Raw genomic sequence first — 25,348 nt, 5'->3', positions numbered from 1 at the left:
GGAGGTTGGGAGAACCGGGGTCATTCACGCGTGGCTGCTGCCCGTGGGAAATGGTGCCGACAGTCGGGAAAGGGTGGGCAGTGGCTGGAAGTGCTACACTTGTCACTGCCGCACAACCCCAAGGAGCACTGGGGCATTGATTTCAGAGAAGCGACAACATATGTTCACAGGAAAGGACAGGATGATGTTCCCGGCACCCGTGGGCATGACGTGCCCAGAGAACATGCGATGCCCTTGCCGGGTGGAGCGTCCACAGACTCTGGTCCACCAGGACCATGGAATCCGACTCGGCCGTGAACAGGAAGGAACTCAACGCAACACCAGGTGGGAGGAACCTGCAGGGGGTTAGGGGTGAAAATCCCATCTCAGAGGCTACACACTACGGATTCTATCTCAAATCTAGAGGCCATTTCTGAAATGGAGACCTTTAGACATGAACAAGCACCTAGTGGAGCCATGAGCTGAGGGCAGGGAAGGGCACCGTGAAGGGGGCGGTGGGTGTTGTTATAAAAGTAAAATGTGGGAGGCCCTAGTGGGGAGAGAAGGTTGTGTCTTCATGCTGGTGTGGATCCACGAAGCTACACGAGGGATAACATCCCATAGAACCAAACACTCACATACACGCTCTGAAGAGGAAAAGAGGGAAATGAAAGGAAGAGTTAATGACAAGCAACAGCAAAGAGCGTAAGGTAGAGACAAACGGAGGAATTAAATGGAAAGTAACCAGAGAGTGAGAGAGAGAGAGAAAGAGAGAGAGAGAATATGAATGAGGGGAGGGCCCTCCTCAGCCCGCTCTCACTCTGGCCCCGCCTCCCTGTCACTCTCAGCCACATCAGCTCCATGTCACCTCCTGGGCAGGTTGTCACCTGCTTCAGCTGCTGCTTCTAGAGCAGCGGTTCTCAACCTGTGGGTCGTGACCCCTTTGGGGGTCAAAAAACCCTTTCACAGGGGTCGCCTAAGACCATCGGAAAACACATCTATAATTACACATTGTTTTTTCATTAATCACTGTGCTTTAATTATGTTCCATTTGTAACAATGAAAATACATCCTGCCTATCAGATATTTACATGACAATTCATAACAGTAGAAGTACAGTTATGAAGTAGCAATGAAAATAATTTTATGGTTGGGGTTCACCACAACATGAGGAGCTGTATGAAAGGGTCGCAGCATTAGGAAGGTTGAGAACCACAGTTCTAGAGACTCTCCAAAGGCCACCTGCCACTCAAGCATTTATTTTGTTTGTTTGTTTATTTATTTAATATATATTTATTGATTTCAGAGAAGAAGGCAGTGGGAGAGAGAAAGATAGAAACATCAATTCTGAGACAGAATCATGGATCAGCTGCCTTCTGCACACCCCGGATTGGGGTTTGAGCTTGGAACCTGGGCCTGTGCCCTTGAGGAGCATCAAACTCTGACCTCCTGGTTCCAAGGTCCACCCTCAACCATGGTGTCACGCTGGTTGGGCTTTTTTTCTTTTGTGAAACAGCTTTATTGAGTGTAATTGATGCCACACTGGAACTTTTGATGCAAACTTGACTTTCTGGGCTCACAGTCACCTGGCCCTTTTGAAGCCAAAGCCACAGGTAAGACACAGACAAAGAAGGGGTCAGTTCTTCACAGGGATCATCCGTCCGTTTCCCATCAGGGCTGACATGAGGCCCCTGAGACCCTGACCCTGTCACCCCGTGGCCACAGCAGAGGGTCCTGACAGACTCTCCTGGACCCCTTACCCCCTGTGACCTGGGACGTGTGCAGGCGGCGCCCTATCAGGCTGCTGGCCCTCTCAGCACAGCAGGGACATCTGCCTCTGCCCCTTCCCTCGCCGTCCTCACTCGCACAGGGTGTCCCTCTGTCTGTCCATCGAGGCCACTGCTGACTCCCACGTTATGGGCAGCCAGGCCCGGGGAGGCCCCTGGTGAGTGTGGTTCACACTGGGGTTCACATGGAATCCCTGACCGTCCTCCTCCCCGCCTCCCTGTGGTGTGAGCGGTGGGGACCCGTCCTGCAGTGGGACCCGTGGAGCCTCATTTGGGACAAAGTCACCAAAGCCCTTTAGAGAGCAGCCCTTCACAGGGAGGGGGTGGGGTGGCCATGGGACCCTGTGGCTCCAGCCATCTGTGCTGACAGAGGTCACCGGGGGGTCAGCCATGATCCATCTCCTCCTGGTCCTCCTGCTCCCTGTCCCTCCTCAGAGGCCGGGGTCCTGCACTGTTGCTCAAAAGCCTGGGCAGAGGGGGAGCCTGTCCTGGCACCACAAGCAGAGGCCCTGGCCCAGCGGGAGGAGCCAGGCCCTGCTCCAGGCTGGTCCTGCTCAGACCTCCTCACAGGCCCCGCCTCCCTCCTGGCTCAGCACTGCGCCCCCCATGAGCTCAGGGCTCTGTCCTGCCTCCTGAGGACCAGACACTTCCTGCTCAGCCCCGTCCTGCCAGATCCCTGCTTCCCTCCACGGAGCAGCGGAGGCAACAGAGGAAATCCAAGGTCACCCCTGCAGCCCAAGGCCTCTGTTCCTTCCCTGAGCAGAGCCCCGGATGGGAGCCCAGGCCCGGTGGCTCCTGGGGACGTGGTCAGCCCAGCCCCGCCCTCAGGGTATGGTCTGCGGGGTCTGGTGTGGTCTGTCCCAGCTCCTGCCCACAGCAGTGGGGGGATAAGAATGTAGGTGTCAGATAAGGACCCCAGTCATGGCCCCCATTTGCCTCTCCCCGTGGCACCTTGGGGAGCAGGGGGGAGGGTGATGGGTTTTGACAGGAAAGAGTCAGCATCTCAGCACCCAGGAAGGGGACAGGCAGCAGGTCCCCCGAGTCCCCGGGCGGAGCAGACAGAGGGAGGGAGGTTTCAGCCCCACTTCCCCTTTCTCTGTGTCACTGTGGAACCCCGCGAATTTGCCATCAGTGTTATAGGCCACTCCACAGATGTACTCAGCCTCGTCCTCAGACTGGAGGCTGGAGATGGTTAAGTAGCGGTCGGCCCCGGAGCTGGAGCCCGAGAAGCGATCGGGGATCCCGTCCCCCTTGGTGTGGCTTCCATCACTCATAAGTCTCATGATGAACCGAGGGGCCTGTCCTGGTCTCTGCTGATACCAGCGAACACTAAAGCTGCTGTGCTCCCGGCTCAGGGTGCAGGTGAGCTTGGCCGAGGCCCCCGGGGCGGCAGAGGCAGATGGGGGCTGGGTGAGCACAGGATCAGCACAGAGACCTGCAGACAGAAAACACAAGAGCGATGCCCACTGCACCCCGATGAGCAGGCGCCCCTGGGACTGAGCTTGGAGGGAGAACCGGGGGCAGGGCCCCAGGTGCTGTGGCCGCTCTGACCTGTGGAGACGACGAGGGGCAAGAGGTAGAAGGGAAGCCAGGCCATGGTGGGAGGGTCCTGAGCGCTGCCTGCGGCTGCCCAGCTGGCACTGGCCCTGCCAGCTCCTGTCTTATCCTCTCTGCCTGCAGCTCAGGAGGGCGGAGCAGGGATGCAAATCTGTTGTCTGGGCCCAGCCAGGGTCTGTCTCAGCTGCTGGCCCCGCCCTGAGCCCAGGGCCTCCTGCGGGGACTCCCCTGGGGCAGAGGGCAGCTGTGGGTTTCATTGCTCAGAGCTGGTTGGCCCAACAGAAGGGTCTTCACAGGAGCTCAGTCCTGCTCTTTGCACTTGACACAGCCCAGGGGACTCTGACCTCTAAAGGCCTCCAACCAGGACCCACAGCGCCCCCTGGTGTCCCCAGGGTGCATGTCACCTGCCTGTGCAGCTGGTTCATCACCATGACTGCTTCTGAGAGCTTCCTGGAGGCTGACAGGTGGGGGGTGTGTCCCTGGGCCCCTCACTCAGCGTCACAGGAGCCCACACCGTCCTCTGCTGGGGCCCAGCCTCTCCTCCAGCCAATGAGGAGGGAGCATCCATGGAGGTTAGTGATTTTCCCAGAATCCACCAGACAGAGCTGATGGGTCCAGACTCCAGTGCAGGAGACTGACCTCTGAGCCAGACCTTCAGCCCCCTCCCTGCCCTCACTCTGCCCTCCAGGTCCCCCCTCCACCACTCTAGACCTCCTGACCCCTCCTGTCCCCGCCCTCTTTCCTCTATTCAGGTGTCTGTCCTCCCTGCGTTGTGGTGAACAGCGCTCAGATCTTCATGGTGTTGGCACCGGCCTTTCCCTGGAAAACAAGGATCTGTGTGTGGACTGAGGTGGGGACACTCCCCTGCTCCCTCTGGGGCTGACACCACGGGGTCATGTGTGAAAGGCACATGGGGTCAGGTCCTGCTTAGATCCCGTGTCGGGCTAGGCTGCTAGCCGTTTGGATCAGGATTGCTCTTCTGACCTGGCCAAGGCCATTGCGTGTGGAGCAGGGTCAGGACAGGAACAGGAAGCCTTTGGTTTATGAAGCACATTTGGTCAGAAAGCAGGTTCCACCCAGCATCCCTGATGGATGTGCTGGTTGTCCACCTGTCCTGCTGAGGATGCGAGGAAATGGTTCACTCCCCCACGCTGGCGACGCTGGCATGGAAACGAAGTGGGAGGCGCTTGGTGACTCATGAGCACAGACAGACAGACCCCTGGCCACTGCTCAGCCTTTGGGCTAAAGAGGGAACTGACATGAGCCCAGGGCACCTGCCTCAGACACGCCCCCTGCTGCTCCAGCTGAGGGGGCACCAGCTCCCCTCTCCCTCCCCCCGGATGCTGCCCCTCCTCACACCCACACCTCAGGGTCTCCCCAGAGGCCCTGCTGGCCACTCCTGCTGCCCAGTCCTCACCCCTGAGCTGTGGGCTCGTGACCACGTGGGAGGGAGCCTGTTAGTTCCGTCCTGGGCGACCTGACCTCCACGGAAGGGTCTGAGCTGGGGACTGAGGCCCACATGGCCCTTTGTGGGGAACAGCAGGTCCCCCCGTCCATGGACATTCCTGATTGTCAGCCTCCCCTCCAGATCCCTGCGCACAGCACAGCGTCCTGCCTCAGGGAGGTTCATGGAAATGACCTTCCCACCAAGAAGGGTACTGACAGCAGCATTTATTTATTTATTTATCATTATTTTTAAAATATATTTTTATTGATTTCAGAGAGGAAGGGGAGGGAGAGAGAGAGAGAAACATCAATGATGGGAGACAATCATTGACTGGCTGCTTAATGCATGGCCCCCTAATGGGGATGGAGACTGCAACCTGGGCAGGAGCCCTTGATGAGAATTAAACCCGAGACCCATTGGTCTGCAGGCCGATGCTCTATCCACTGAGCAACACCAGCGAGGCCCACCAACTTTTATTTTAAACATGAAAAGGCCCATTGTCGTCAGGACACTGACGGGTGATAAATGTCTGGGAGCCCAGGTTCCCTGTAAACTGAGCTTCTACTGAACATGGAGGGGTCACTGTGGAGCCGGTGTGGCTGCTGTTACAGACGTTCCCGCTCACGGTGTCCAGGCCCCTCCCGGGGGCCGTCCCGATGCACCCACACTCCTCATGGGCCTCCTGCTCCCGGACAGGACCCATAGCTGACAGGGCTCCATGTGGGATCGTCCACAGGCGCCCGAAGCTGCCCCTGCTCTCGCTCCACACAGACGGGCAGCCGTGCTCAGGGCTCGGTCTGCAGCCCTCGGGGCTGGAGGAGCGGGTGACACAGGGAGGTTTCTGTCCCACTTCCCCATCCGCCTGAGTCACTGTGAGCATCATCACTGCTGTCCCACACCTGACAGTAATAGTCGGCCTCGTCCTGGGCCTGGGCCCCGCTGATGGTCAGGGTGGCCGTGTTCCCCGAGTTGGTGCCTGAGAATCGGTCCGGGATCCCTGAGGGCCGGTTGCTATCACCATAGATGACCAGCACGGGGGCCTGGCCGGGCTTCTGCTGGTACCAGTGGACACTTTTCCCTCCAATGCTGTTTCCCCCACACGTGAGCCTGGCCGTCTGTCCCAGGTTCACCGACACCGAGGGCGGCTGCGTCAGCTCATAGGAGGCCACAGAGGCTGCAGGAGGAAGAGGAGGCAGGAGCGTGAGAGCCCCTTCCCAGGCACCCCCTGCCACCCTGCCCGCCTGAGTTCCAGGGGTTCCCAGGCCCCAGGCACCCTCTCACCCCCCTCAGCCCAGGTGGCCTGGGGCTCCCGGGGATGGAGCCTCTGAGCACTGAGCCCCCTCTTCCTGCTGCAGGGGAGCCCGCAGGACCCTCCGAGCCCGTGAGCACAGGGGGCGCCGCCCCCAGCCCTGAGCCAGCAGCAGGGCCTGAGCCTCCTGCCCCACAGGCAGCGCCCTGAGCTCAGAGGCAGCCAGGCGGGTGCAGGCCCTGGGGCTGGGCGGGGAGGGTGAGAGCCGGGCAGCACCTGTGCAGTGAGCCAGGAGGCCGAGGAGGAGAGGGGTCCAGGCCATGGTGGGCGCCCTGACTCTGCTCCCTGAGGCCCAGGCTGCAGGGCTCCTCCCAGGCCTCTCTTATCCACTTGGTCACAGCTGGGGGGCATGCAAATCAGCCAGGCCCAGGGGCTGCTGGGAGCTGGTGGCTTCTGAGAAGGGCTCTGCCCAGGGACTCAGGGAGGGAGAGGCAGATCCTGCAGCCCTGACCTCGCCCAGGGGATTCTGGGTTCTTCTGGAACCATCCTGTGGTGGGGACATTTCCACTTAGATGGTTGCTGGCCTTGGGCCTGTGCTGGCCTGGCCCCAGCAGAGCTCAGAGGGGAGGCCTGTCTGCAGGTGTGAGCCCGGGAGAGACGGTCCCTGGAGAGGTGAGGGCGTGAGCCTGAGGTGTGTGCAGGGGCCGCCCCAGGCCCGGTGTGTGCGCATCAGAACCGGAACACGGGCCCACCTGGCTAATGGCACGTGGGGTTCTAGAAGCCACTGAGGAGCTGTATGTGTCTGTGCTCGGTGAGCGCTCGGGGCAGGTCAGAGATGCTGGGCCTCCGTGTCCCCCGTGTGCCTGGTGCCCGGGAGGCTCAGGGCTGAGGCAGGTGTGACAGCTGGAGGTTTCGCAGGAACAGGGCGGGCAGGGGCTGGAGAGGAGTGAGGGGCCTGGACCTGAGCTGGAGAAACAGGCGAATCCCACAGGAACCAGGGGGGAGAGATGCAGCCAGAAGGTCCCAGCAGAGCCAGAGGCGGTGCTGCAGGAACCCCCTGCTCTCTCTGCAGGTGGGAGGGTGGGGGGGAGTCATCCCTGTGAAGGTTAGAACCCCTCAGGCCAGGCCCTCCCAGGAGCCAGGAGGCGGGCGGAGGTCTGTGCTGCCCCCTGGTGGCCGCTGCTCTCTGGCTGCTGGGGGTGCAGGTGCCCTCTGTCCAGGTGGAGATCTGAGCCTCCTGCTCAGGGGAAACGCCCTGATCCCTGAACTGCTGGTCCCAGGGGAGGGTTGCTGTTGTCTCCATGGCCACGGCCAGTCTCAGGACCAGGAATCAGAAGCTCAGGTCGCCCAGGAACTGGGAAAGGGTGCTCTTGGAGGATGGGCGGTAGGCCCCCCTGAGGCATCACTGCTCCTATCCCTGGGGTGGTGGGTTCTGGGGTTACACTGGGGGACACAGGACTTAAGGACTGACTCTCCCTGGTGCTGGCCGCTGGTGCAGGTCAACATATGGCAGTGAACCTGGCTGGTCTAGCTCAGGGGATAGAGCATCGGCCGGTGGACTGAAGTTTCACAGATTTGATTTTGCTCAAGGGCATGTTCCTTGGTTGCAGCCTCAGTACCCAGCACTGGCCCATGGGGGTGTTACTCGGCTGGTCTTCTTTTCCACCAACTTTTTCTCTTGTGAAGGAACAAAAGCAGCCTGGATGTGAGCAGGGCCTGGCCTCTGGGACGCAGGTGTGAGTGCTGGAGTAGCAGTAGCCATCCTGAGGTCTGTCTACAACAGGAATGCAGGTAAAGCCCCATCGTAGGGGGAGTGGGACAGAAAGTGGGGAAGATCTGGGACCTTGGGGGATGTGGGAACACCTGGAGACCCACCATCTGACTCCAGACTCATTGTTACAGGAGAAACACAGGCTCCTGTCTGTTCATGCCTCCGCGCATCGTGTGTGTGTTTTGCATTTAAAAATTCCTGGCAAATGAGGGAAGTATTGAACACAAATCAATCCATTAGTCAATGAACATAATTGCAGGGAAACTAGAGGCCTGGTGCATGACATTCGTGCACTTGGGAGTGTGGGGACATCCCTCAACCCGGCCTACATCCTCTCACAGTCCAGGAGCTCTCGGGGGATGTCTGACTGACAGCTTAGGCCCGTGAGCCTGGTTTCTGGCTGAGCGGCACTCCCCCTGTTGGAGTGCATTGACCACCAGGGGGCAGCTGCTGCATTGAGCATCTTCCCCCTGGTGGTCAGTGTGTGTCATAGCGACTGGTCGTTCCACTGTTCGGTCAATGTGCATATTAGCCTTTTATTATATAGGATAGTTGAGCAGCTGTTGGTGTGTTCAGGTCATTAGTAGAGACAGGACACAAATGACACCCAGGCACTGTGTGCTGAGAGGCAGGGGGCCTCTCTGGAGGGGACCTTGGAGCTGCCATCAGGAGGGGAGGTGGAACCAGTGACAGGAGGTGAATTTGGGGAGCAGAGTCAGTGCCCTTGGAGAGGGTCTGGTTTGTCTGAGGATGAAGGACAGTGAGAAACTCGGGTGTCTGTGATTTCAAACTCGTTTAGTTCCAATGTGATGTTTTCTCCTAAGAACTTTGGGGGCAGGAGTGATGTGTTATCAAGGCATCATAAGGGGGATTTCCAGGTAATAAGTCAGGTGCTTTGGCAGCTGCGTAGCACCTAGAGGGGCCTCCAGGACATGCTGCTGGATGGGGACAGGGACAGGGACAGGTTTGACAAGGGTGGGTCATTGGGTGAAGAATTGACCCAGTGACCACCGTATAGAAATGCGGGGACAATGGCCATGGATGGATATCGCCTTCTGCCTGTTCTTCTACCCAGGCCCTCTGTCCCTAGTTCACACCCAGGCCCAGACACCATCAGGGCAGCCCTGTCCTGTCCCAGTGAACCTGCTCTGTCCCACCCGCTGCAGAGCGGCCTGAGGCGGGAGGAGGGGCAGCCTGGGGAGCTGAGATCTGGGACCTGGGCCAGACCTGCTCATGGCTTTGCCTACAGTCCTCCTGGGGCTGGCGGACTGTGTGACACAGACGGGGATGGGGTTTCTGTCCCACTTCCCCATCTGCCTGTGTCACTGTGAGCATTACCACTGCTGTCCCATGACTGACAGTGATAGTCCGCCTCGTCCTCGGCTCGGGCCCCACTGATGGTCAGGGTGACCGTGTTCCCTGAGTTGGAGCCTGAGAACCGGTCAGGGACCCCTGAGGGCCGCTCGCTGTACTTATAAATGATCAGCTCGGGGGCCTTGCCGGGCTTCTGCTGAAACCACGATGCATATTTTTTCCCTAGTAAATCTCCAGAGCACGTGATCTTGACCGTCTCTCCCGGGGTCACTGACACAGAGGGTGGCTGGGTCAGCTCATAGGAGACCACGAGGCCTGTAAGAGAGGAGAGGAGGGGGGCTTGAGGATAAGGGATCCATTTCCAGGGGGTCCCACCCTGAGGCTGAGCTCAGGCTTTGGAGCAGGACCGGCTGAGGGTCCTGTGGGGGCTGAGCCTGCAGGCAGAGCCAGGGGGCAGCACCTGTGCAGAGAGAGAAGAGGGGGAGCAGGACAAGGGTCCAGGCCATGGTAGGATTGCCCTGAGTTCTGCCTTTGAGTCACAGCTGGGGATGGGGCCTCAGGGTCTCTCTTATCTGCTGGTAGGGGGCAGGGATCTACATGCAAATCCACTTCCTTTTTTCTGGGGGCTGTTGGTCAGACACCCCTGCTGAGTAGAAAAGAGCTCAGCTATGGCCTGGTCACGACTCACAAGGTCCCCTGAGCTCTCTGTGGTGTTGAGTGAGGCAGGGCTGAGCCCTGACCCCGCACCTGCGCACACACCCTAGGCTGAGTCCTGGGCCTCCTCTCTGGTGAGGAGATCACCCACAGGGGTTCGGGGCAGGGAGTGATTGGAGCAGGAGCTTGTAGGGACAGTGGTCACACTGGTGTGAATGAGGCCGGAGTTCCTGGTTCAGATACAGAGATTGCTCATGTTTCTCTCAGGCAATCCCCGCCCATTTTTTTTTTTTTTTTTATGTTTTAGGAAGAAAGCAGGGGAAATCTGTGGCATCTAGGGCTAGGCAAGAATTTCTTAGAAATATTTTTAATTGATTTCAGAGAGGAAGGGAGAGGGAGAGAGAGAGATAGAAACATCGATGATGAGAGAATCATTGACTGGCTGCCTCCTGCGCGCCCCCTACTGGGGATCAAGCCCACAACCCGGGCATGTGCCCTGACTGGGAATCAAACCTGGGACCCTTCAGTCCACAGGGCGATGCTCTGTCCACTGTGTCAAACTGGCCAGGGCTAGGCAAGAATTTTTTGATGCTGCCAGAAGCATGATTTGTTTAGGGAAAGATTAATACATTGAATGTCATCAAAATATCATTTGTTTTGCAAATATTTCCAAAGAGGATGAACACCTCTTCCCTTTCCCCCCCACCCCAGCAAGTAACAGAGAGAAAATCCTTGCAAACCACATCCCCAGTGACTGATTCGGGCACAGCAGATGGGAAAGTGAAATGGGACAGACACTCTGGAAAGAGTTTGGCAGCTTCTTAAAGACTAAAGCTGCAGTTGGCACACGCGCAGCAGCCATGCACTTGGGCATTTATTTCAGACAAGTGACAACTTGAGTTCACAGAGAAACTATGCACAAAGCTTCATGGCGCCCATGGGCATAAAGTCCCAACATGAGAAGAACTAGATACCCTGTACCAGGACTCCTCGATGTCTGCAGCTCAGGAGGGAGGAGCAGGGATGCAAATCTGTTGTCTGGGCCCAGCCAGGGTCTGTCTCAGCTGCTGGCCCCGCCCTGAGCCCAGGGCCTCCTGCGGGGACTCCCCTGGGGCAGAGGGCAGCTGTGGGTTTCATTGCTCAGAGCTGGTTGGCCCAACAGGAGGGTCTTCACAGGAGCTCAGTCCTGCTCTTTGCACTTGACACAGCCCAGGGGACTCTGACCTCTAAAGGCCCCAGAACCAGGACCCACAGCGCCCCCTGGTGTCCCCACGGTGCATGTCACCTGCCTGTGCAGCTGGTTCATCACCATGACTGCTTCTGAGAGCTTCCTGGAGGCTGACAGGTGGGGTGTGTGTCCCTGGGCCCCTCACTCAGCGTCATAGGAGCCCACACCCTGCTCTGCTGGGGCCCAGCCTCTCCTCCAGCCAATGAGGAGGGAGCGTCCTGGGAGGTGAATGATTTTCCCAGAATCCCACTGACGGAGATGATGGGTCAAGACTCCAATGCAGGAGACTGACCTCAGAGCCTGACCTGTCAGCCCCCGCCCTGCCCTACTCTCCCCCCCTGACCCCCCCTCCCCCACTCTAGGCCTCCTGACCCCTCCTGTCCCCGCCCTCTGTTCTCTATTCAGGTGTCTGTCTTCCCTGCGTTGTGGTGAACAGCCCTCAGATCTTCATGGTGTTGGCATCGGCCTTTCCCTGGAAAACAAGGATCTGTGTGTGGACTGAGGTGGGGACACTCCCCTGCTCCCTCGGGGGCTGACACCACGGGGTCATGTGTCAAAGGCACATGGGGTCAGGTCCTGCTTAGATCCCGTGTCGGGCTAGGCTGCTAGCCGTTTGGATCAGGATTGCTCTCTGACCTGGCCAAGGCCATTGCGTGTGGAGCAGGGTCAGGACAGGAACAGGAAGCCTTTGGTTTATGAAGCACATTTGGTCAGAAAGCTGATTTCAACTTGTATCCTGAAAAAAGTATAAGTTTTGAAACCTCGCACAGCTGAGCATATAATGTCACTAATTCACTCCCACACGCTGGCGACGCTGGCCACGCTGGCCATGGAAACGAAGTCGCTTGGTGACTCATGAGCACAGACAGACAGACCCCTGGCCACTGCTCAGCCTTTGGGCTAAAGAGGGAACTGACATGAGCCCAGGGCACCTGCCTCAGACACGCCCCCTGCTGGTCCCAGCTGAGGGGGCACCAGCTCCCCTCTCCCTTCCCTCCCCCCATGCTGCCCCTCCTCACACCCACACCCCAGGGTCTCCACAGGGGCCCTGCTGGCCACTCCTGCTGCCCAGTCCTCACCCCTGAGCTGTGGGCTCGTGACCACGTGGGAGGGAACCTGTTTGTTCCATCCTGGGCGACCTGACCTCCATGGGAGGGTCTGAGCTGGGGACTGAGGCCCACATGGCCCTTTGTGGGGAACAGCAGGTCCCCCCGTCCATGGACATTCCTGATTGTCAGCCTGCCCTCCAGATCCCTGCACACAGCACAGCGTCATGGCTCAGGGAGGTTCATGGAAATGACCTTCCCACGGAGACAGACACTCCCAGCAGCATTTATTTATTTATTATTATTTTTAAAATATATTTTTATTGATTTCAGAGAGGAATGGGAGGGAGAGAGAGATAGAAACATCAATGATGGAGGCAATCACTGATTGGCTGCTTCCTACCCTCCACTTCCTGGGGATTTTCCCTGCAACCCGGTCCTGTGCCTTGGAGCAGAATCGGACCTGGGACCCCTCATCTGCAGACCCAGGAAATATCCACTGAGCCACACCAGCAAGGCCAAGCAACATTTATTTAAAGGTCAAAAGGCCCACTGTCATCAGGACACTGACGGGTGATAACTGTCTGGGAGCCCAGGTTCCCTGTAAACTGAGCTTCTACTGAACATGGAGGGGTCACTGTGGAGCCGGTGTGGCTGCTGTTACAGACGTTCCCGCTCACGGTGTCCAGGCCCCTCCCGGGGGCCGTCCCGATGCACCCACACTCCTCATGGGCCTCCTGCTCCCGGACAGGACCCACGGCTGACAGGGCTCCATGTGGGATCGTCCACAGGCGCCCGAAGCTGCCCCTGCTCTCGCTCCACACAGACGGGCAGCCGTGCTCAGGGCTCGGTCTGCAGCCCTCGGGGCTGGAGGAGAGGGTGACACAGGGAGGTTTCTGTCCCACTTCCCCATCTGCCTGTGTCACTGTGCACTTTAGCACTGTCGTCCCATGTTAAACAGTAATAGTCGGCCTCGTCCTGGGCCTGGGCCCCGCTGATGGTCAGGGTCTCCGTGTCTCCTGAGAAAGAGCTAGAGAACCGCTCAGGGATCATTGAGGTCCTGTTTTTGTCACCATAGATGACCAGCACAGGGGCCTGGCCGGGCTTCTGCTGGAGCCATACAGGATAAGCTTTTTTTACGAGGTCTCCCTGGCAGGTGATCCTGGCCGTCTGTCCCAAGGCCACAGACACTGCTGGGGCCTGAGTCACTACTGAAGAGGCCACAGGACCTGTAAGAGAGGAGAGGAGGGGAGGGGAGAGGTGAGTGTGGGCATGAGGGTCTCAGTCCCAGAGGCCCACACCCCGCAGCGTCCCCTGGGCTGAGCTGAAGGTCATGGCCAGGCTGCTCCCTGGTTGCTGGGCCTGAGCCTGGGGGCAGCACCTGTGCAGAGTGTGAGGAGGGGGAGCAGGAGGGTCCAGGCCATGGTGAGGCTCCAGGCTCTGCTCTGAGCCCTCAGCTGGGGTGTGGTCTTCAAGGCTCCTCACCCCTGGGTGGGCGGGGCCTCATGCAAATCCACTTCCTTCCTCCTGGGCCTCAGGGTGTCTCCCTGCTGACAGCACAGGGCTCAGTGGAGGAGGCTGTGCCAGGGCTCCATGCACAGGCCTGAGCCCGGTTTCCCCAGCGCCCTGTGCTGTCCGGTTAGAAGTTCGGTCCTGTCGGTGTGGCCCAATGTTGGAGCATCAACCATGAACCAGGAGGTCCTTGTTCAATTCCAGGTCTGGCCCATGCCCGGGTTAGGGTCTTGATCCCCAGTAGGACGGGTGCAGGAGGTTTTCAATCAGTGATTCTCTCATCATTGATGTTTCTATCTCGCTCTCCCTTTCCCTACTTTCTCTGAAATCAATAACAACATATTTTTAAGAAAAAGAGATATTTCTGACCCCTGACCCAGCACCCTGGCCTCCTCTCTGGGCATATGGACAATCCTCAGATCTGCTCTCTGGTGAGGACTCACCCACAGGGCGTGGCTGTGGGTCTGGGAGGAGCCTGTGGGGACAGTGGTCATGCTGGGGTGGAAGAGGCCAGGATCCCATGGCCAGAGGCAGAGAAATTACTGATGTACTTCCCAGGCGACCTTGATCTATTGAGCACAGCTGTTTTGGGACACAAGAGGCAGCCAATCAATGTTTCTCATCAATGATGTTTCTCCTCTCCGTCCCTCTTCCTCTCCAGAAAAGCAGTAACTGAATCTCCTTCATCCCAGCCAGCCTGGATGTTGTCCTCGCCTGTGTCCCACTCGCCCATGGACGCCCTAGGATTCCCCTGCCATCTGCACTGTGACTTCCCCAATAGGAAGGTAGGGACACCCCACGGAGGGCTTCATCCCTCGGCTCTGTCACGGGCTCTCTCTGTCCTGAATCACAAAATACATGGGGTGGGAGAAAGCAGGTTTACAGCTGTGAGTGTGTGGAACATGGAGTTTATTCTTGTGTTATTATGTATTCACTAGAGGCCCCAGCAGCTGGCGGCTGCTGGCCAGGTACTGCCCACCTTCTCCTGGCAGGCCCCGCCCCCTGGGTGGAGGGCAGTTCTGAGAGGACACAGCCTTTCCTTCAGATCCCCGCCTCACACCTTCCTTGGTCATGGGAAGTATTGGGAGTCCAAAAAGGGAGGAAAGAAGGAAGGAAGGAAGGAAGGAAGGAAGGAAGGAAGGAAGGAAGGAAGGAAGGAAGGAAGGAAGGAAGGGAGGGAAATTATAACTTTTTCTTTATTGTCTTTCCCATTTCATTAGTGGAGAACTGCATGCAGGTTGGTCTGCACAGGTGTGGGAGGCCCAGGGATTTGAAGTGAGGATTTCCCAGAGGATTGTGGGACATCTACCCAGCATGCCTAGCACAGCCTCCCTGTGGCTGTTCCAATGAGCGCTTTGGGATGAGGGGCCTCTGGATGCACAAAACACAGCAAGGGCAGTAACCTCAGAGCTCGGCTCCTGTGGATTTCGTGGGGGGAGGGGAGAAGAGCTGAAAAACACGCTGGCTCTCAAGGCTCTGGGAGAGGTGGGAGGAAGGGGTAGAGGAATCCTCCAGGCCAGGCCCCCTATCGCCCTGCCCAGGGAGGGGAGCATCTCCAGAGCAAGGAGGGCGCCTGGGAGCCTGGGGCGGGTTTTGGTCTCACTTCCCCATGAACCTGCACCACTGTGGAGAGTGTTACTGCCTGCATATGAGCAACAGTGATAATCGGCCTCGTCCTCAGCCTGCAGCCCAGCGATGGTCAGGGTGGCCGTGTTGCCAGACTTGGAGCCAGAGAAGCGCTCAGGGATCCCCGAGGGCCGGTTTGTGTCATCATGAATCAGGAGTTTAGGGGCCGTGCCCGGGCGCTGTTGGTACCAGGAGACATCACTATAACCACCGACATCATTGCTGCTCCCAGCACAGGAGATGGTGACTGACATCCCTGGAGTCCCAGACACTGAGGGCGGCTGAGTGAGGGGAGCCTGGGCCCAGGACCCTGAAAAGAGCAAAAACACACTCTGGTGAGCTCAGTGCTGGGCCTGGGGGCCCTGGAGGAGGCTGAGAGTCAGCCCAGGTGTCCCTGTCCCTCCCCGAGGCCTCACCTGTGCCCTGAGAGAGGAGGCTGAGGAGGAGCAGAGCCCAGGCCATGGTGTTGGTACCCTGAGAGCGCTGCCTTCTGAGACCCCAAGCCTGAGCCTGGCTCCCCCAGACCTCTCTTATCCCCTCCCCCTGGCTCACGGAAGGAGGGGCCTTCATGCAAATCCACTTCCTGCCTATCTTCTCCCTCCTCTGAGCTGACCCTTGATCTAGATGTTTCTGCTCAGCAGACAGCAGGGCGAACCTGAGAGATTATGTTGGACAGTTTTTCCTCACTGGGCCCCCCCTGAGACCACAGGAGAGGGACTGGAGGCCACCTTGGAGGTCCTGTCCCTCCTCCTTGGTCATCCACACGGTTCTTGGCTGAGGAATACGGGGACTCCCCTCTGAGACACTGGGAGGAGGGAGGACAAGCTCTAGGTTGGCTTTTGGAACTCCAGTCCCCCTGTTGCCCAAGAACCAGGGGCAAAGCTGGTATCTCCCAGTCTTTCTCCACCTTCCCTGAGGCTCCTCAGTTGAAATGAGTCCTCACGTGTCCCTTGTCCCAATCCCCACAGCGTCTGAGGCTCCGGGACATTTGCTGCCTCTCCCAGGAGGGGAAACATTGGGATGGAACAGACACAGGACATCCCCCTCCACCGCCCACCCGCTCAGGAGAAGGGCCTGGTAAGCACTCAGGGGACTTCCTACAGGTTAGGGTGAACCCCAGGGAGCACCTTCCCAAATGCAGGCAACGCTGCCCCCTGGTGGCCTCAGATGATGCCAGCCTAGCCATGGGGAAGGCAGCTCAGATAATTCTGGCCTCAGTGTGAGGAGACAGTGAGATGGTAGTAGTCACTGGTCTGCTCAGAAGCCCATCAGCTGGGCCCGTGGACCAAACGGACTGGTTCCTTGTCTCCTGGGAAACCATGGGGACCCCGGGCACAGGCCAGTTGTCCTCATCGCTCCTGTGGGAAGCAGACCTCTGACCTTCAGTAGGTCCCACCTTGTCCTCAGTCCTCATCCTTTTAGGACCATGAGGACTCAGAGCCCGGACTGCAGGGGTCCCTGTTCTCATTACAGTCATTCTGCACACACGTGCCCACATGAGAACATGTGTCATATAAATGCTAAGCATGACAGCCAGCACAGGAAGCAAGAGGGCCACTTGCAACTATGACTAATGACCAGTGAAGCCCAGCATATAAATTAAAGACACTAATATTTAATCCCAGATCCATGCTGATTGCCTGGGGAGTGACTCATGTCAACCAATAACTCCAATGGAGAAAATGATAGTGGAGACTTCACTTCTTCCAAATGAGATGTATTTTACTTGTTGGTTCATTTTAACTGGGATTGTGGCTGGAAATGAGTTGGATCCTCATGAAGAGCTTTGGGGATCCCTGAGGAATGGGGCCACCCGAACAGACATCTTGGAGAACCAAGCAGCCGACTGGACAGATCCATCCAATGGGATGGCCTTGCACGTGCAGGCTGCCCCAGGAGAACCATTCAGCAACCTGGGCGGAGGGCGGTTCTGAGAGGACACAGCCTTTCCCTCAGATCCCCACCTCACACCTTCCTTGGTCATGGAAAGTACTGGGAGCCCGGAAAGAAAGGAAAGAAGGAAAGAAGGAAGGAAGGAAGGAAGGAAGGAAGGAAGGAAGGAAGGAAGGAAGGAAGGAAGGAAGGAAAGAAGGAAGGAAGGAAGGAAGGAAGGAAGGAAGGAAGGAAGGAAGGGAAATTAAAACTTTTTCTTTATTGTCTTTCCCACTCCATTAATGGAGAACTGGATTCAGGTTGGTCTGCACAGGTGTGGGAGGCCCAGGGTTTTGAAGTGAGGATTTCCCAGAGGATTATGGGACATCTACCCAGCATGCTTAGCACAGCCTCCCTGTGGCTGTTCCAATGAATGCTTTGGGATGAGGGGACGCTGGATGCACAAAACACAGCAAAGGCAGTAACCCCAGAGCTGGGCTCCTGTGGATTTCATGGGAGAGGGGAGAAGAGCTGAAAAAACACGCTGGCTCTCAAGGCTCTGGGAGAGGCGGGAGGAAGGGGTAGAGGACGAATCCTCCAGGCCAGGCCGCCTGAGCCCGCTGCCCAGGGAGGGGAGCCTCTTCAGAGCAAGGAGGGCGCCTGGGAGCCTGGGGCGGGTTTTGGTCTCACTTCCCCATGAACCTGCACCACTGTGGAGAGTGCTACCACTCCTATATGAGCAACAGTAATAATCGGCCTCGTCCTCGGCCTGCAGCCCAGCGATGGTCAGGGTGGCCGTGTTACCAGACTTGGAGCCAGAGAAGCGCTCAGGGATCCCCGAGGGCCGTTTTGTGACGTCATAAATGAGGAGTTTAGGGGCCGTGCCCGGGCGTTGTTGGAACCAGGAGACATCATTATACCTCCCAATGTCATTGCTGCTTCCAGCACAGGAGATGGTGACTGACGTCCCTGGAGTCCCAGACACTGAGGGCGGCTGAGTGAGGGGAGCCTGGGCCCAGGACCCTGAAAAGAGCAAAAACACACTCTGGTGAGCTCAGTGCTGGGCCCGGGGGCCTGGAGGAGGCAGAGTCAGCCCAGGTGTCCGTGTCCCTTCCCCGGAGGCCTCACCTGTGCCCTGAGAGAGGAGGCTGAGGAGGAGCAGAGCCCAGGCCATGGTGGAGGTGCCCTGAGAGCGCTGCCTTCTGAGACCCCAAGCCTGAGCCTGGCTCCCCCAGACCTCTCTTATCCCCTCCCCCTGGCTCAGAGGAGGGAGGGGTGTCCATGCAAATCCACTTCCTGCACCTGCCTCTCCTCACTCCACTCTGACTTGACCTGGAGTCTAGATATGCCCGCTTCCCTGGAAAGAAGAGCTTTAGCAGGAACTAAACTCTCGCCCTGAACTGGTAGCTCCATTGGTTAGCATATTGTCCCAGGGTGCCATGGTTTCAGGTTCCATCCCCAGTCAGGGCGCATACAGGAATCAGCCAATGAATGCACTGATATATAGAACAACAAATAGATCTCTATCTCTTTTTCAAATAAATTAGTAAAAATTTAAAGAACCAGATTCTTTAATATATTCTAAGTAAGATCAGGCTGGGCTCAGGACAGCGTGCAGACATGGAGCCAGTCAGGGGGATACCTACCTGTTCCTTTGTGGGAGTCATGGTGGCTCCCTGTGAAAAATCCCAGGACTTCCCCTCTGCACTGTGTGCGCAAAGGTGAGGACAGGTTGGCTGACAAAGGTCCACATTTCTCAGGGCCCATGACAGAGCAGGGGCTGAGTATGGCCCTGCACTCCCTCTCCTTCCCCTTAGTCAGCATGGCTGCTCCGCATGGCTCCATCCTCGGTCTCTGCAGTGGCTTGAGACTGAAGCTGAGCCCTGGATGTATTAGCCCTGACATGTAAGAGGTGATCTGTTGGGCACAGCTGTTTGGGACACAAGGGCCTCAGATGGACAGCAAGAACCACAGCAGTACCTTCCCCACAACCTGGGCTCTTGCTGCCCCCTGGTGGCCCAAAAGGGTGCATCCCACGCACTGGGGAGGCCACTGAGTGGCCACTGGAAATCCCTGTTTACCTCCTTCCCATCTCTGTCCTTTCCCATCCCGCTCAGTACCAGGCCCCCGGGCCCTTCTGTTTCCCCCTAAGCCCATTTCCCTTTGCCCATCAGCTTCCTCTAGAATGGAATGTGTCGCCTGCCACACCAGGTGGCCCAGATGCTCATCTCAGGCTATTTAACCCGTCCCACCATGGACTTGGCACAAGGTTATGGCTTGTGACGCAGCTCCTGGCTCAAGGCCAAGGAAACATTCAATAAAACCCCAGCAGGAGGGCTGGAGGATGACATGGGACCTGGTGAAGACACACTGAGGTCTCCACAAGTTCAGAGACAATACACTGCGCAAAGAAAAACTCTGTCAAATGGAGAAGCCCCAGGGGCTTAGAGTAGCAGAAATCAGGGTGTCAGGGGGGTGGTTCCTTCTGGAGATTCCAGGGAGAATGTTTCCTGGCTCTTGCAGCTGCCAGGCCGCCAGCATCCCATGGCTGCAGCCACACGACCCCCATCACTGCGTGGTGGCCACGTCTCCTTCTTTTAAAAAAAAATATACATTTCATTTATTGATTTCAGGGAAAAGGGAGAGGGAGTGGGGATAGAAACATCAATGATGAGAAACAATCATGGATCGGCTCCCTCCTGCACGCTCCCTACTGGGGATTAAACCTGCTACCTGCACATGTGCACTTGTCCGGAATCCATTCCGGGTCCCTTCAGTCCGCAGGCCAAGGCTCTATCCACTGAGCCAAACCGGCTAGGCTAGCTTATTCTCATTGTTTCAAAACTACCTGGTTTGAGGATGCAGTTGTGGGAGGTACAGGGAAGGAATGAAAAGCAAATAATAGGGGATTAACCCCAAAGCCAGTGCTGTGGCTCTTTGGGGAGTGGGAAGGATGGACATGTGTTGGGTGAGGAGATGCAGCCAGAGGCAGATGTGGTTTCTATGTACTACTCCTCCCTGCACTGTGAGTGCTCATCTCTACACGCTTCTTTGGGGATGATGCATCTCATAACAGAAGGAATTTAGAAACATAAACGGAAATGCACGTGAATTCTTTTCCTTCCCTTAGCTCCACAGACAAGAACTCAGAACAAATGCAGCCACGGAGGACATTACATGACGAACCACAAGGAGAAGGTGAACCCAGTCCATTCGGCCTTTGGAGGCGGGGGAAAGGCTCCCAGAACATTTGACAGAGGCGGGAAAAGACAGAGACAGCGCCAGAGCAGGAGGAAGCCCCCTGCCCAGGGGATGAAGCTGCGGCCCAGGCCCCTCCCCGCCTCTGCAGTTCCTCCAGGAAATGGCCCAGCACCAGGTCCCCAGGAGGGAAGGTGCTGCTCAACAGGACACCCTCCGGGCCTCCCCGATGGACTCCAACCATGAGCGGCTCTCAGAGGAGAGAGATGAAGCCCTGGCTCCGCCCTCGCTGGCCCTGAGAGTGAGGATTCTGTTTGATTTCCTCTGTGAAGTGGTGTGGGCCCTGTTCATGCCCAAGGGCCCAGAAGCTTCTCCCTGCCCCTGGGCTGGGATAGAAGAGGCAGATCAGTCCGTAGGAGCCGTCAGTTGAGTCCCGGATACATACAATGAGGTCTTTCCCTGCGATGCAGTGTCATTGGGCCGCGCTAAGGGATGGAGTCCCGACATTGGCTTCAGCATGAGTGAACCCTGAAAACACTGGATGAAGGAGAAAAATCAAACACAGGAGCCCGTGCAGTGCGTGGTTCCTTCTGTGGGCAATGGCCACCGTTGGGAGGGAGTTCCTTGAAAGAAGAGGGAAAATGGGGTGACTGCCAATGAGTGAGGTATTGCTTCCGGGAATAAAAACGCTCTGGAATTATAGAGCGTAATGGATGCACATACTCGTGAATAGAATAAAAACCACTGAATTTACACCTTGAAATGACGTATGTTATTGAATGAATTCTGGGGAAAACAGATATTAAAAGTAGGTGCTGGTGGATCCAGCTTACTCTCAAATGATTCAGAAAATGAATGTCATGATGTCTGTGTTGAGTATGTATTTGCGTGTGTGTGTGTGTATACACCTATACTCATATATATGCACCATAAACATATATGCTGAGATAGATGAAAATAAAAAAAATGAAAAGAAAAGCAAATATGATAAAATGTTAAAAAGTTGTGAATCAAGGAAAAGATTTTAGAGGATTTCTGTATATTACCTTTAAATTTGTGTATAAGTTTGCAGTTATTTTTTAAAAAAATAATAGCAAAGGATAAACAAATGAAAGCCTGAGTTGAAGAGTGAAGGGACTTGAGGGAGTTCAGAGGAGGTTTTGGTCTCACTTCCCCATGAACCTGCACCACTGTGGAGAGTGCTACCACTTGTATATGAGCAACAGTGATAATCGGCCTCGTCCTCGGCCTGCAGCCCAGCGATGGTCAGGGTGGCCGTGTTGCCAGACTTGGAGCCAGAGAAGCGCTCAGGGATCCCCGAGGGCCGACTGCTGACATCATAAATCAGGAGTTTAGGGGCTGTGCCCGGGCGCTGTTGGTACCAGGAGACATCATTATACCTCCCAATGTCATTGCTGCTTCCAGCACAGGAGATGGTGACTGACGTCCCTGGAGTCCCAGACACTGAGGGCGGCTGAGTGAGGGGAGCCTGGGCCCAGGACCCTGAAAAGAGCAAAAACACACTCTGGTGAGCTCAGTGCTGGGCCCGGGGGCCTGGAGGAGGCAGAGTCAGGCCAGGTGTCCGTGTCCCTTCCCCGGAGGCCTCACCTGTGCCCTGAGAGAGGAGGCTGAGGAGGAGCAGAGCCCAGGCCATGGTGGAGGTGCCCTGAGAGCGCTGCCTTCTGAGACCCCAAGCCTGAGCCTGGCTCCCCCAGACCTCTCTTATCCCCTCCCCCTGGCTCATGGAGGGAGGGGCCTGCATTCAAATCCATTTCCTGCACCTGCCTGTCTTCTCCCTACTCTGACCTGACCCTTTTTATTATTATTATTATTAGTTAAGGTATAACAAATGTGTCCTCATCCCTCCATTAACCCGCAACCCCCCCCCCCCCCCACCGGCACACTCATGCTCCCATCCCCCTGTTGTCCATGTCTATTGGTTTGGCTTATATAAGTGTATACAAGTCCTTCGGTTGATCTCTTCCCCTTACCCCCGCCCTCCCCTACTTTCCTTCTGGGGATTGATAGCCTGATCGCTGTTTCTCAGTCTTTGGATCTGTCCCTTTTCATTATGCTAAGTGGAATAAGCCAGTCAGAGAAAGATAAATACCACATGATCTCACTCATTTGTGGATTATAGAGAACAACATAGACTGATGAAAAGGGACTGACCTGGCCCTTGATCTAGTAGATGCTTCTGCTCACCAGACGCAGAGTGAACCTTAGAGATTATGGTGGAGAGTTTTAACTCACCGGGGGGCCCGCTGAGACCACAGTCGAGTGCCTAGGGACTGGAGGCCACCTTGGAGGTCCTGTCCCTCCTCCTTGGTCATCCACACGGTTCTTGGCTGAGGAATACGGGGACTCCCCTCTGAGACACTGGGAGGAGGGAGGACAAGCTCTAGGTTGGCTTTTGGAACTCCAGTCCCCCTGTTGCCCAAGAACCAGGGGCAAAGCTGGTATCTCCCAGTCTTTCTCCACCTTCTCTGACGCTCCTCAGTTGAAATGAGTCCTCTCGTGTCCTGTGTCCAATCCCCACAGCGTCTGAGGCTCCGGGACATTTGCTGCCTCTCCCAGGAGGGGAAACATTGGGATGGAACAGACACAGGACATCCACCTCCACCGCCCACCTGCTCAGGAGAAGGGCCTGATAAGCACCCAGAAGACATCCTATAGGTCAGGGCTGAACCCCAGGGAGCACCTTCCCAAATGCAGGCAACGCTGCCCCCTGGTGGCCTCAGATGATGCCAGCCTAGTCATGGGGGAGGCAGCTCAGACCATCCTGACCTCAGTGTGAGGAGACAGTGTGATGATAGTAGTCACTCATTGGCTCAGAAGCCCATCAGCTGGGCCTGTGGACCAAGCGGACTGGATCCTTGTCTCCTGGGAAACCATGGGGCGCCCGGGCACAGGCCAGTTGTCCTCATCCTTCCTGTGGGAAGCAGACCTCTGACCTTCACTTGGTCCCACCTTGTCCTCGGCCCTTGTCCTCTTAGGATCACGAGGACTCAGAGCCCGGGGTGCAGAAGTCCCCCTTCTCATTTACAGTCATTCTGCACACACGTGCCCACGTGAGAACACGCGTCATAGAAATGCTAAGCATGACAGCCAGCACAGGAAGCAAAAGGGCCACTTGCAACTATGACTAATGACCAGTGAAGCCCAGCATATAAATTAAAGACACTAATATTTAATCCCAGATCCATGCTGATTGCATGGGGAGTGACTCATATCAACCAATAACTCCAATGGAGAAAATGATAGTGGAGACTTCACTTCTTCCAAATGAGATGTATTTCACTTGTTGATTCATTTTAACTGGGATTGTGGCTGGAAATGTGTTGGGTCGTCATGAAGAGCTTTGGGGATCCCTGAGGAATGGGGCCACCCCAACAGACATCTTGAAGAACCAAGCAGCCGACTGTACAGATCCATCCAATGGGATGGCCTTGCATGTGCAGGCTGCCCCAGGAGAACCATTCAGAGACCTGGGCAGAGGGCAGTTCTGAGAGGACACAGCCTTTCCCTCAGATCCCCACCTCACACCTTCCTTGGTCATGGGAAGTATTGGGAGCCCGAAAAGGAAGGAAGGAAGGAAGGAAGGAAGGAAGGAAGGAAGGAAGGAAGGAAGGAAGGAAGGAAGGAAGAAAGGAGGAAGAGAGGGAAGGAGGGAGGCGGGAAATTAAAACTTTTTCTTTATTGTCTTTCCCACTTCATTAGTGGAGAACTGGATCCAGGTTGGTCTGCACAGGTGTGGGAGGCCCAGGGATTTGAAGTGAGGATTTCCCAGAGGATTGTGGGACATCTACCCAGCATGCCTAGCACAGCCTCCCTGTGGCTGTTCCAATGAATGCTTTGGGATGAGGGGACGCTGGATGCACAAAACACAGCAAAGGCAGTAACCCCAGAGCTGGGCTCCTGTGGATTTCATGGGAGAGGGGAGAAGAGCTGAAAAAACACGCTGGCTCTCAAGGCTCTGGGAGAGGCGGGAGGAAGGGGTAGAGGACGAATCCTCCAGGCCAGGCCGCCTGAGCCCGCTGCCCAGGGAGGGGAGCCTCTTCAGAGCAAGGAGGGCGCCTGGGAGCCTGGGGCGGGTTTTGGTCTCACTTCCCCATGAACCTGCACCACTGTGGAGAGTGCTACTGTCTGTATATCGATAGGAGCAACAGTGATAATCGGCCTCGTCCTCGGCCTGCAGCCCAGCGATGGTCAGGGTGGCCGTGTTGCCAGACTTGGAGCCAGAGAAGCGCTCAGGGATCCCTGAGGGCCGACTGCTGACAAAATAAATCAGGAGTTTAGGGGCTGTGCCCGGGCGCTGTTGGAACCAGGAGACATCATTATACCTCCCAATGTCATTGCTGCTCCCAGCACAGGAGATGGTGACTGACGTCCCTGGAGTCCCAGACACTGAGGGCGGCTGAGTGAGGGGAGCCTGGGCCCAGGACCCTGAAAAGAGCAAAAACACACTCTGGTGAGCTCAGTGCTGGGCCCGGGGTGCCTGGAGGAGGCAGAGTCAGCCCAGGTGTCCGTGTCCCTTCCCCGGAGGCCTCACCTGTGCCCTGAGAGAGGAGGCTGAGGAGGAGCAGAGCCCAGGCCATGGTGGAGGTGCCCTGAGAGCGCTGCCTTCTGAGACCCCAAGCCTGAGCCTGGCTCCCCCAGACCTCTCTTATCCCCTCCCCCTGGCTCAGAGGAGGGAGGGGCGTCCATGCAAATCCACTTCCTGCACCTGCCTCTCCTCACTCCACTCTGACATGACCTGGAGTCTAGATATGCCCGCTTCCCTGGAAAGAAGAGCTTTAGCAGGAACTAAACTCTCGCCCTGAACTGGTAGCTCCATTGGTTAGCATATTGTCCCAGGGTGCCATGGTTTCAGGTTCCATCCCCAGTCAGGGCGCATACAGGAATCAGCCAATGAATGCACTGATATATAGAACAACAAATAGATCTCTATCTCTTTTTCAAATAAATTAGTAAAAATTTAAAGAACCAGATTCTTTAATATATTCTAAGTAAGATCAGGCTGGGCTCAGGACAGCGTGCAGACATGGAGCCAGTCAGGGGGATACCTACCTGTCCCTTTGTGGGAGTCATGGTGGCTCCCTGTGAAA

The 25,348-nt window shown here is 56.6% G+C and overlaps 1 protein-coding gene and 4 gene segments (V, D, J or C); all 5 read right to left on the bottom strand.

The window, feature by feature from the left end:
• Positions 1–13,481, bottom strand: part of LOC132221907 (immunoglobulin lambda-1 light chain-like) — a 111,599-nt gene extending 98,118 nt beyond the window's left edge. Inside the window, exons 1-2 of the mRNA XM_059676540.1 lie at positions 13,414–13,481; positions 12,966–13,261 (exon numbers count right to left, since the gene is read on the bottom strand). Coding sequence (XP_059532523.1) covers positions 12,966–13,261; positions 13,414–13,456 — 339 coding nt within the window. The 5' untranslated portion in view covers positions 13,457–13,481. The remainder of the gene's footprint in view (positions 1–12,965; positions 13,262–13,413) is intronic.
• Positions 1–21,974, bottom strand: part of LOC132221905 (immunoglobulin lambda variable 2-14-like) — a 124,270-nt gene extending 102,296 nt beyond the window's left edge. The window contains 2 exon segments of the V gene segment in view: positions 21,423–21,743; positions 21,849–21,974. Coding sequence covers positions 21,423–21,743; positions 21,849–21,894 — 367 coding nt within the window.
• LOC132222167 (immunoglobulin lambda variable 4-3-like) lies at positions 2,762–3,396 on the bottom strand. The segment is given in 2 exon segments: positions 2,762–3,201; positions 3,318–3,396. Coding segments are annotated over 2 exon segments (486 nt in total).
• LOC132222046 (immunoglobulin lambda variable 3-9-like) lies at positions 5,541–6,375 on the bottom strand. The segment is given in 2 exon segments: positions 5,541–5,944; positions 6,296–6,375. Coding segments are annotated over 2 exon segments (435 nt in total).
• On the bottom strand, positions 9,034–9,610 carry LOC132222166 (immunoglobulin lambda variable 3-25-like). The segment is given in 2 exon segments: positions 9,034–9,419; positions 9,565–9,610. Coding segments are annotated over 2 exon segments (432 nt in total).
• Positions 21,975–25,348: the final 3,374 nt, after the last annotated feature.

This window comes from Myotis daubentonii, chromosome 19, assembly GCF_963259705.1.
Source record: "Myotis daubentonii chromosome 19, mMyoDau2.1, whole genome shotgun sequence".
Classification (NCBI taxonomy): domain Eukaryota; kingdom Metazoa; phylum Chordata; class Mammalia; order Chiroptera; family Vespertilionidae; genus Myotis; species Myotis daubentonii.
Note: the sequence above shows the minus strand (reverse complement) of the source record. Positions and strands in the feature narration are given on the sequence as shown.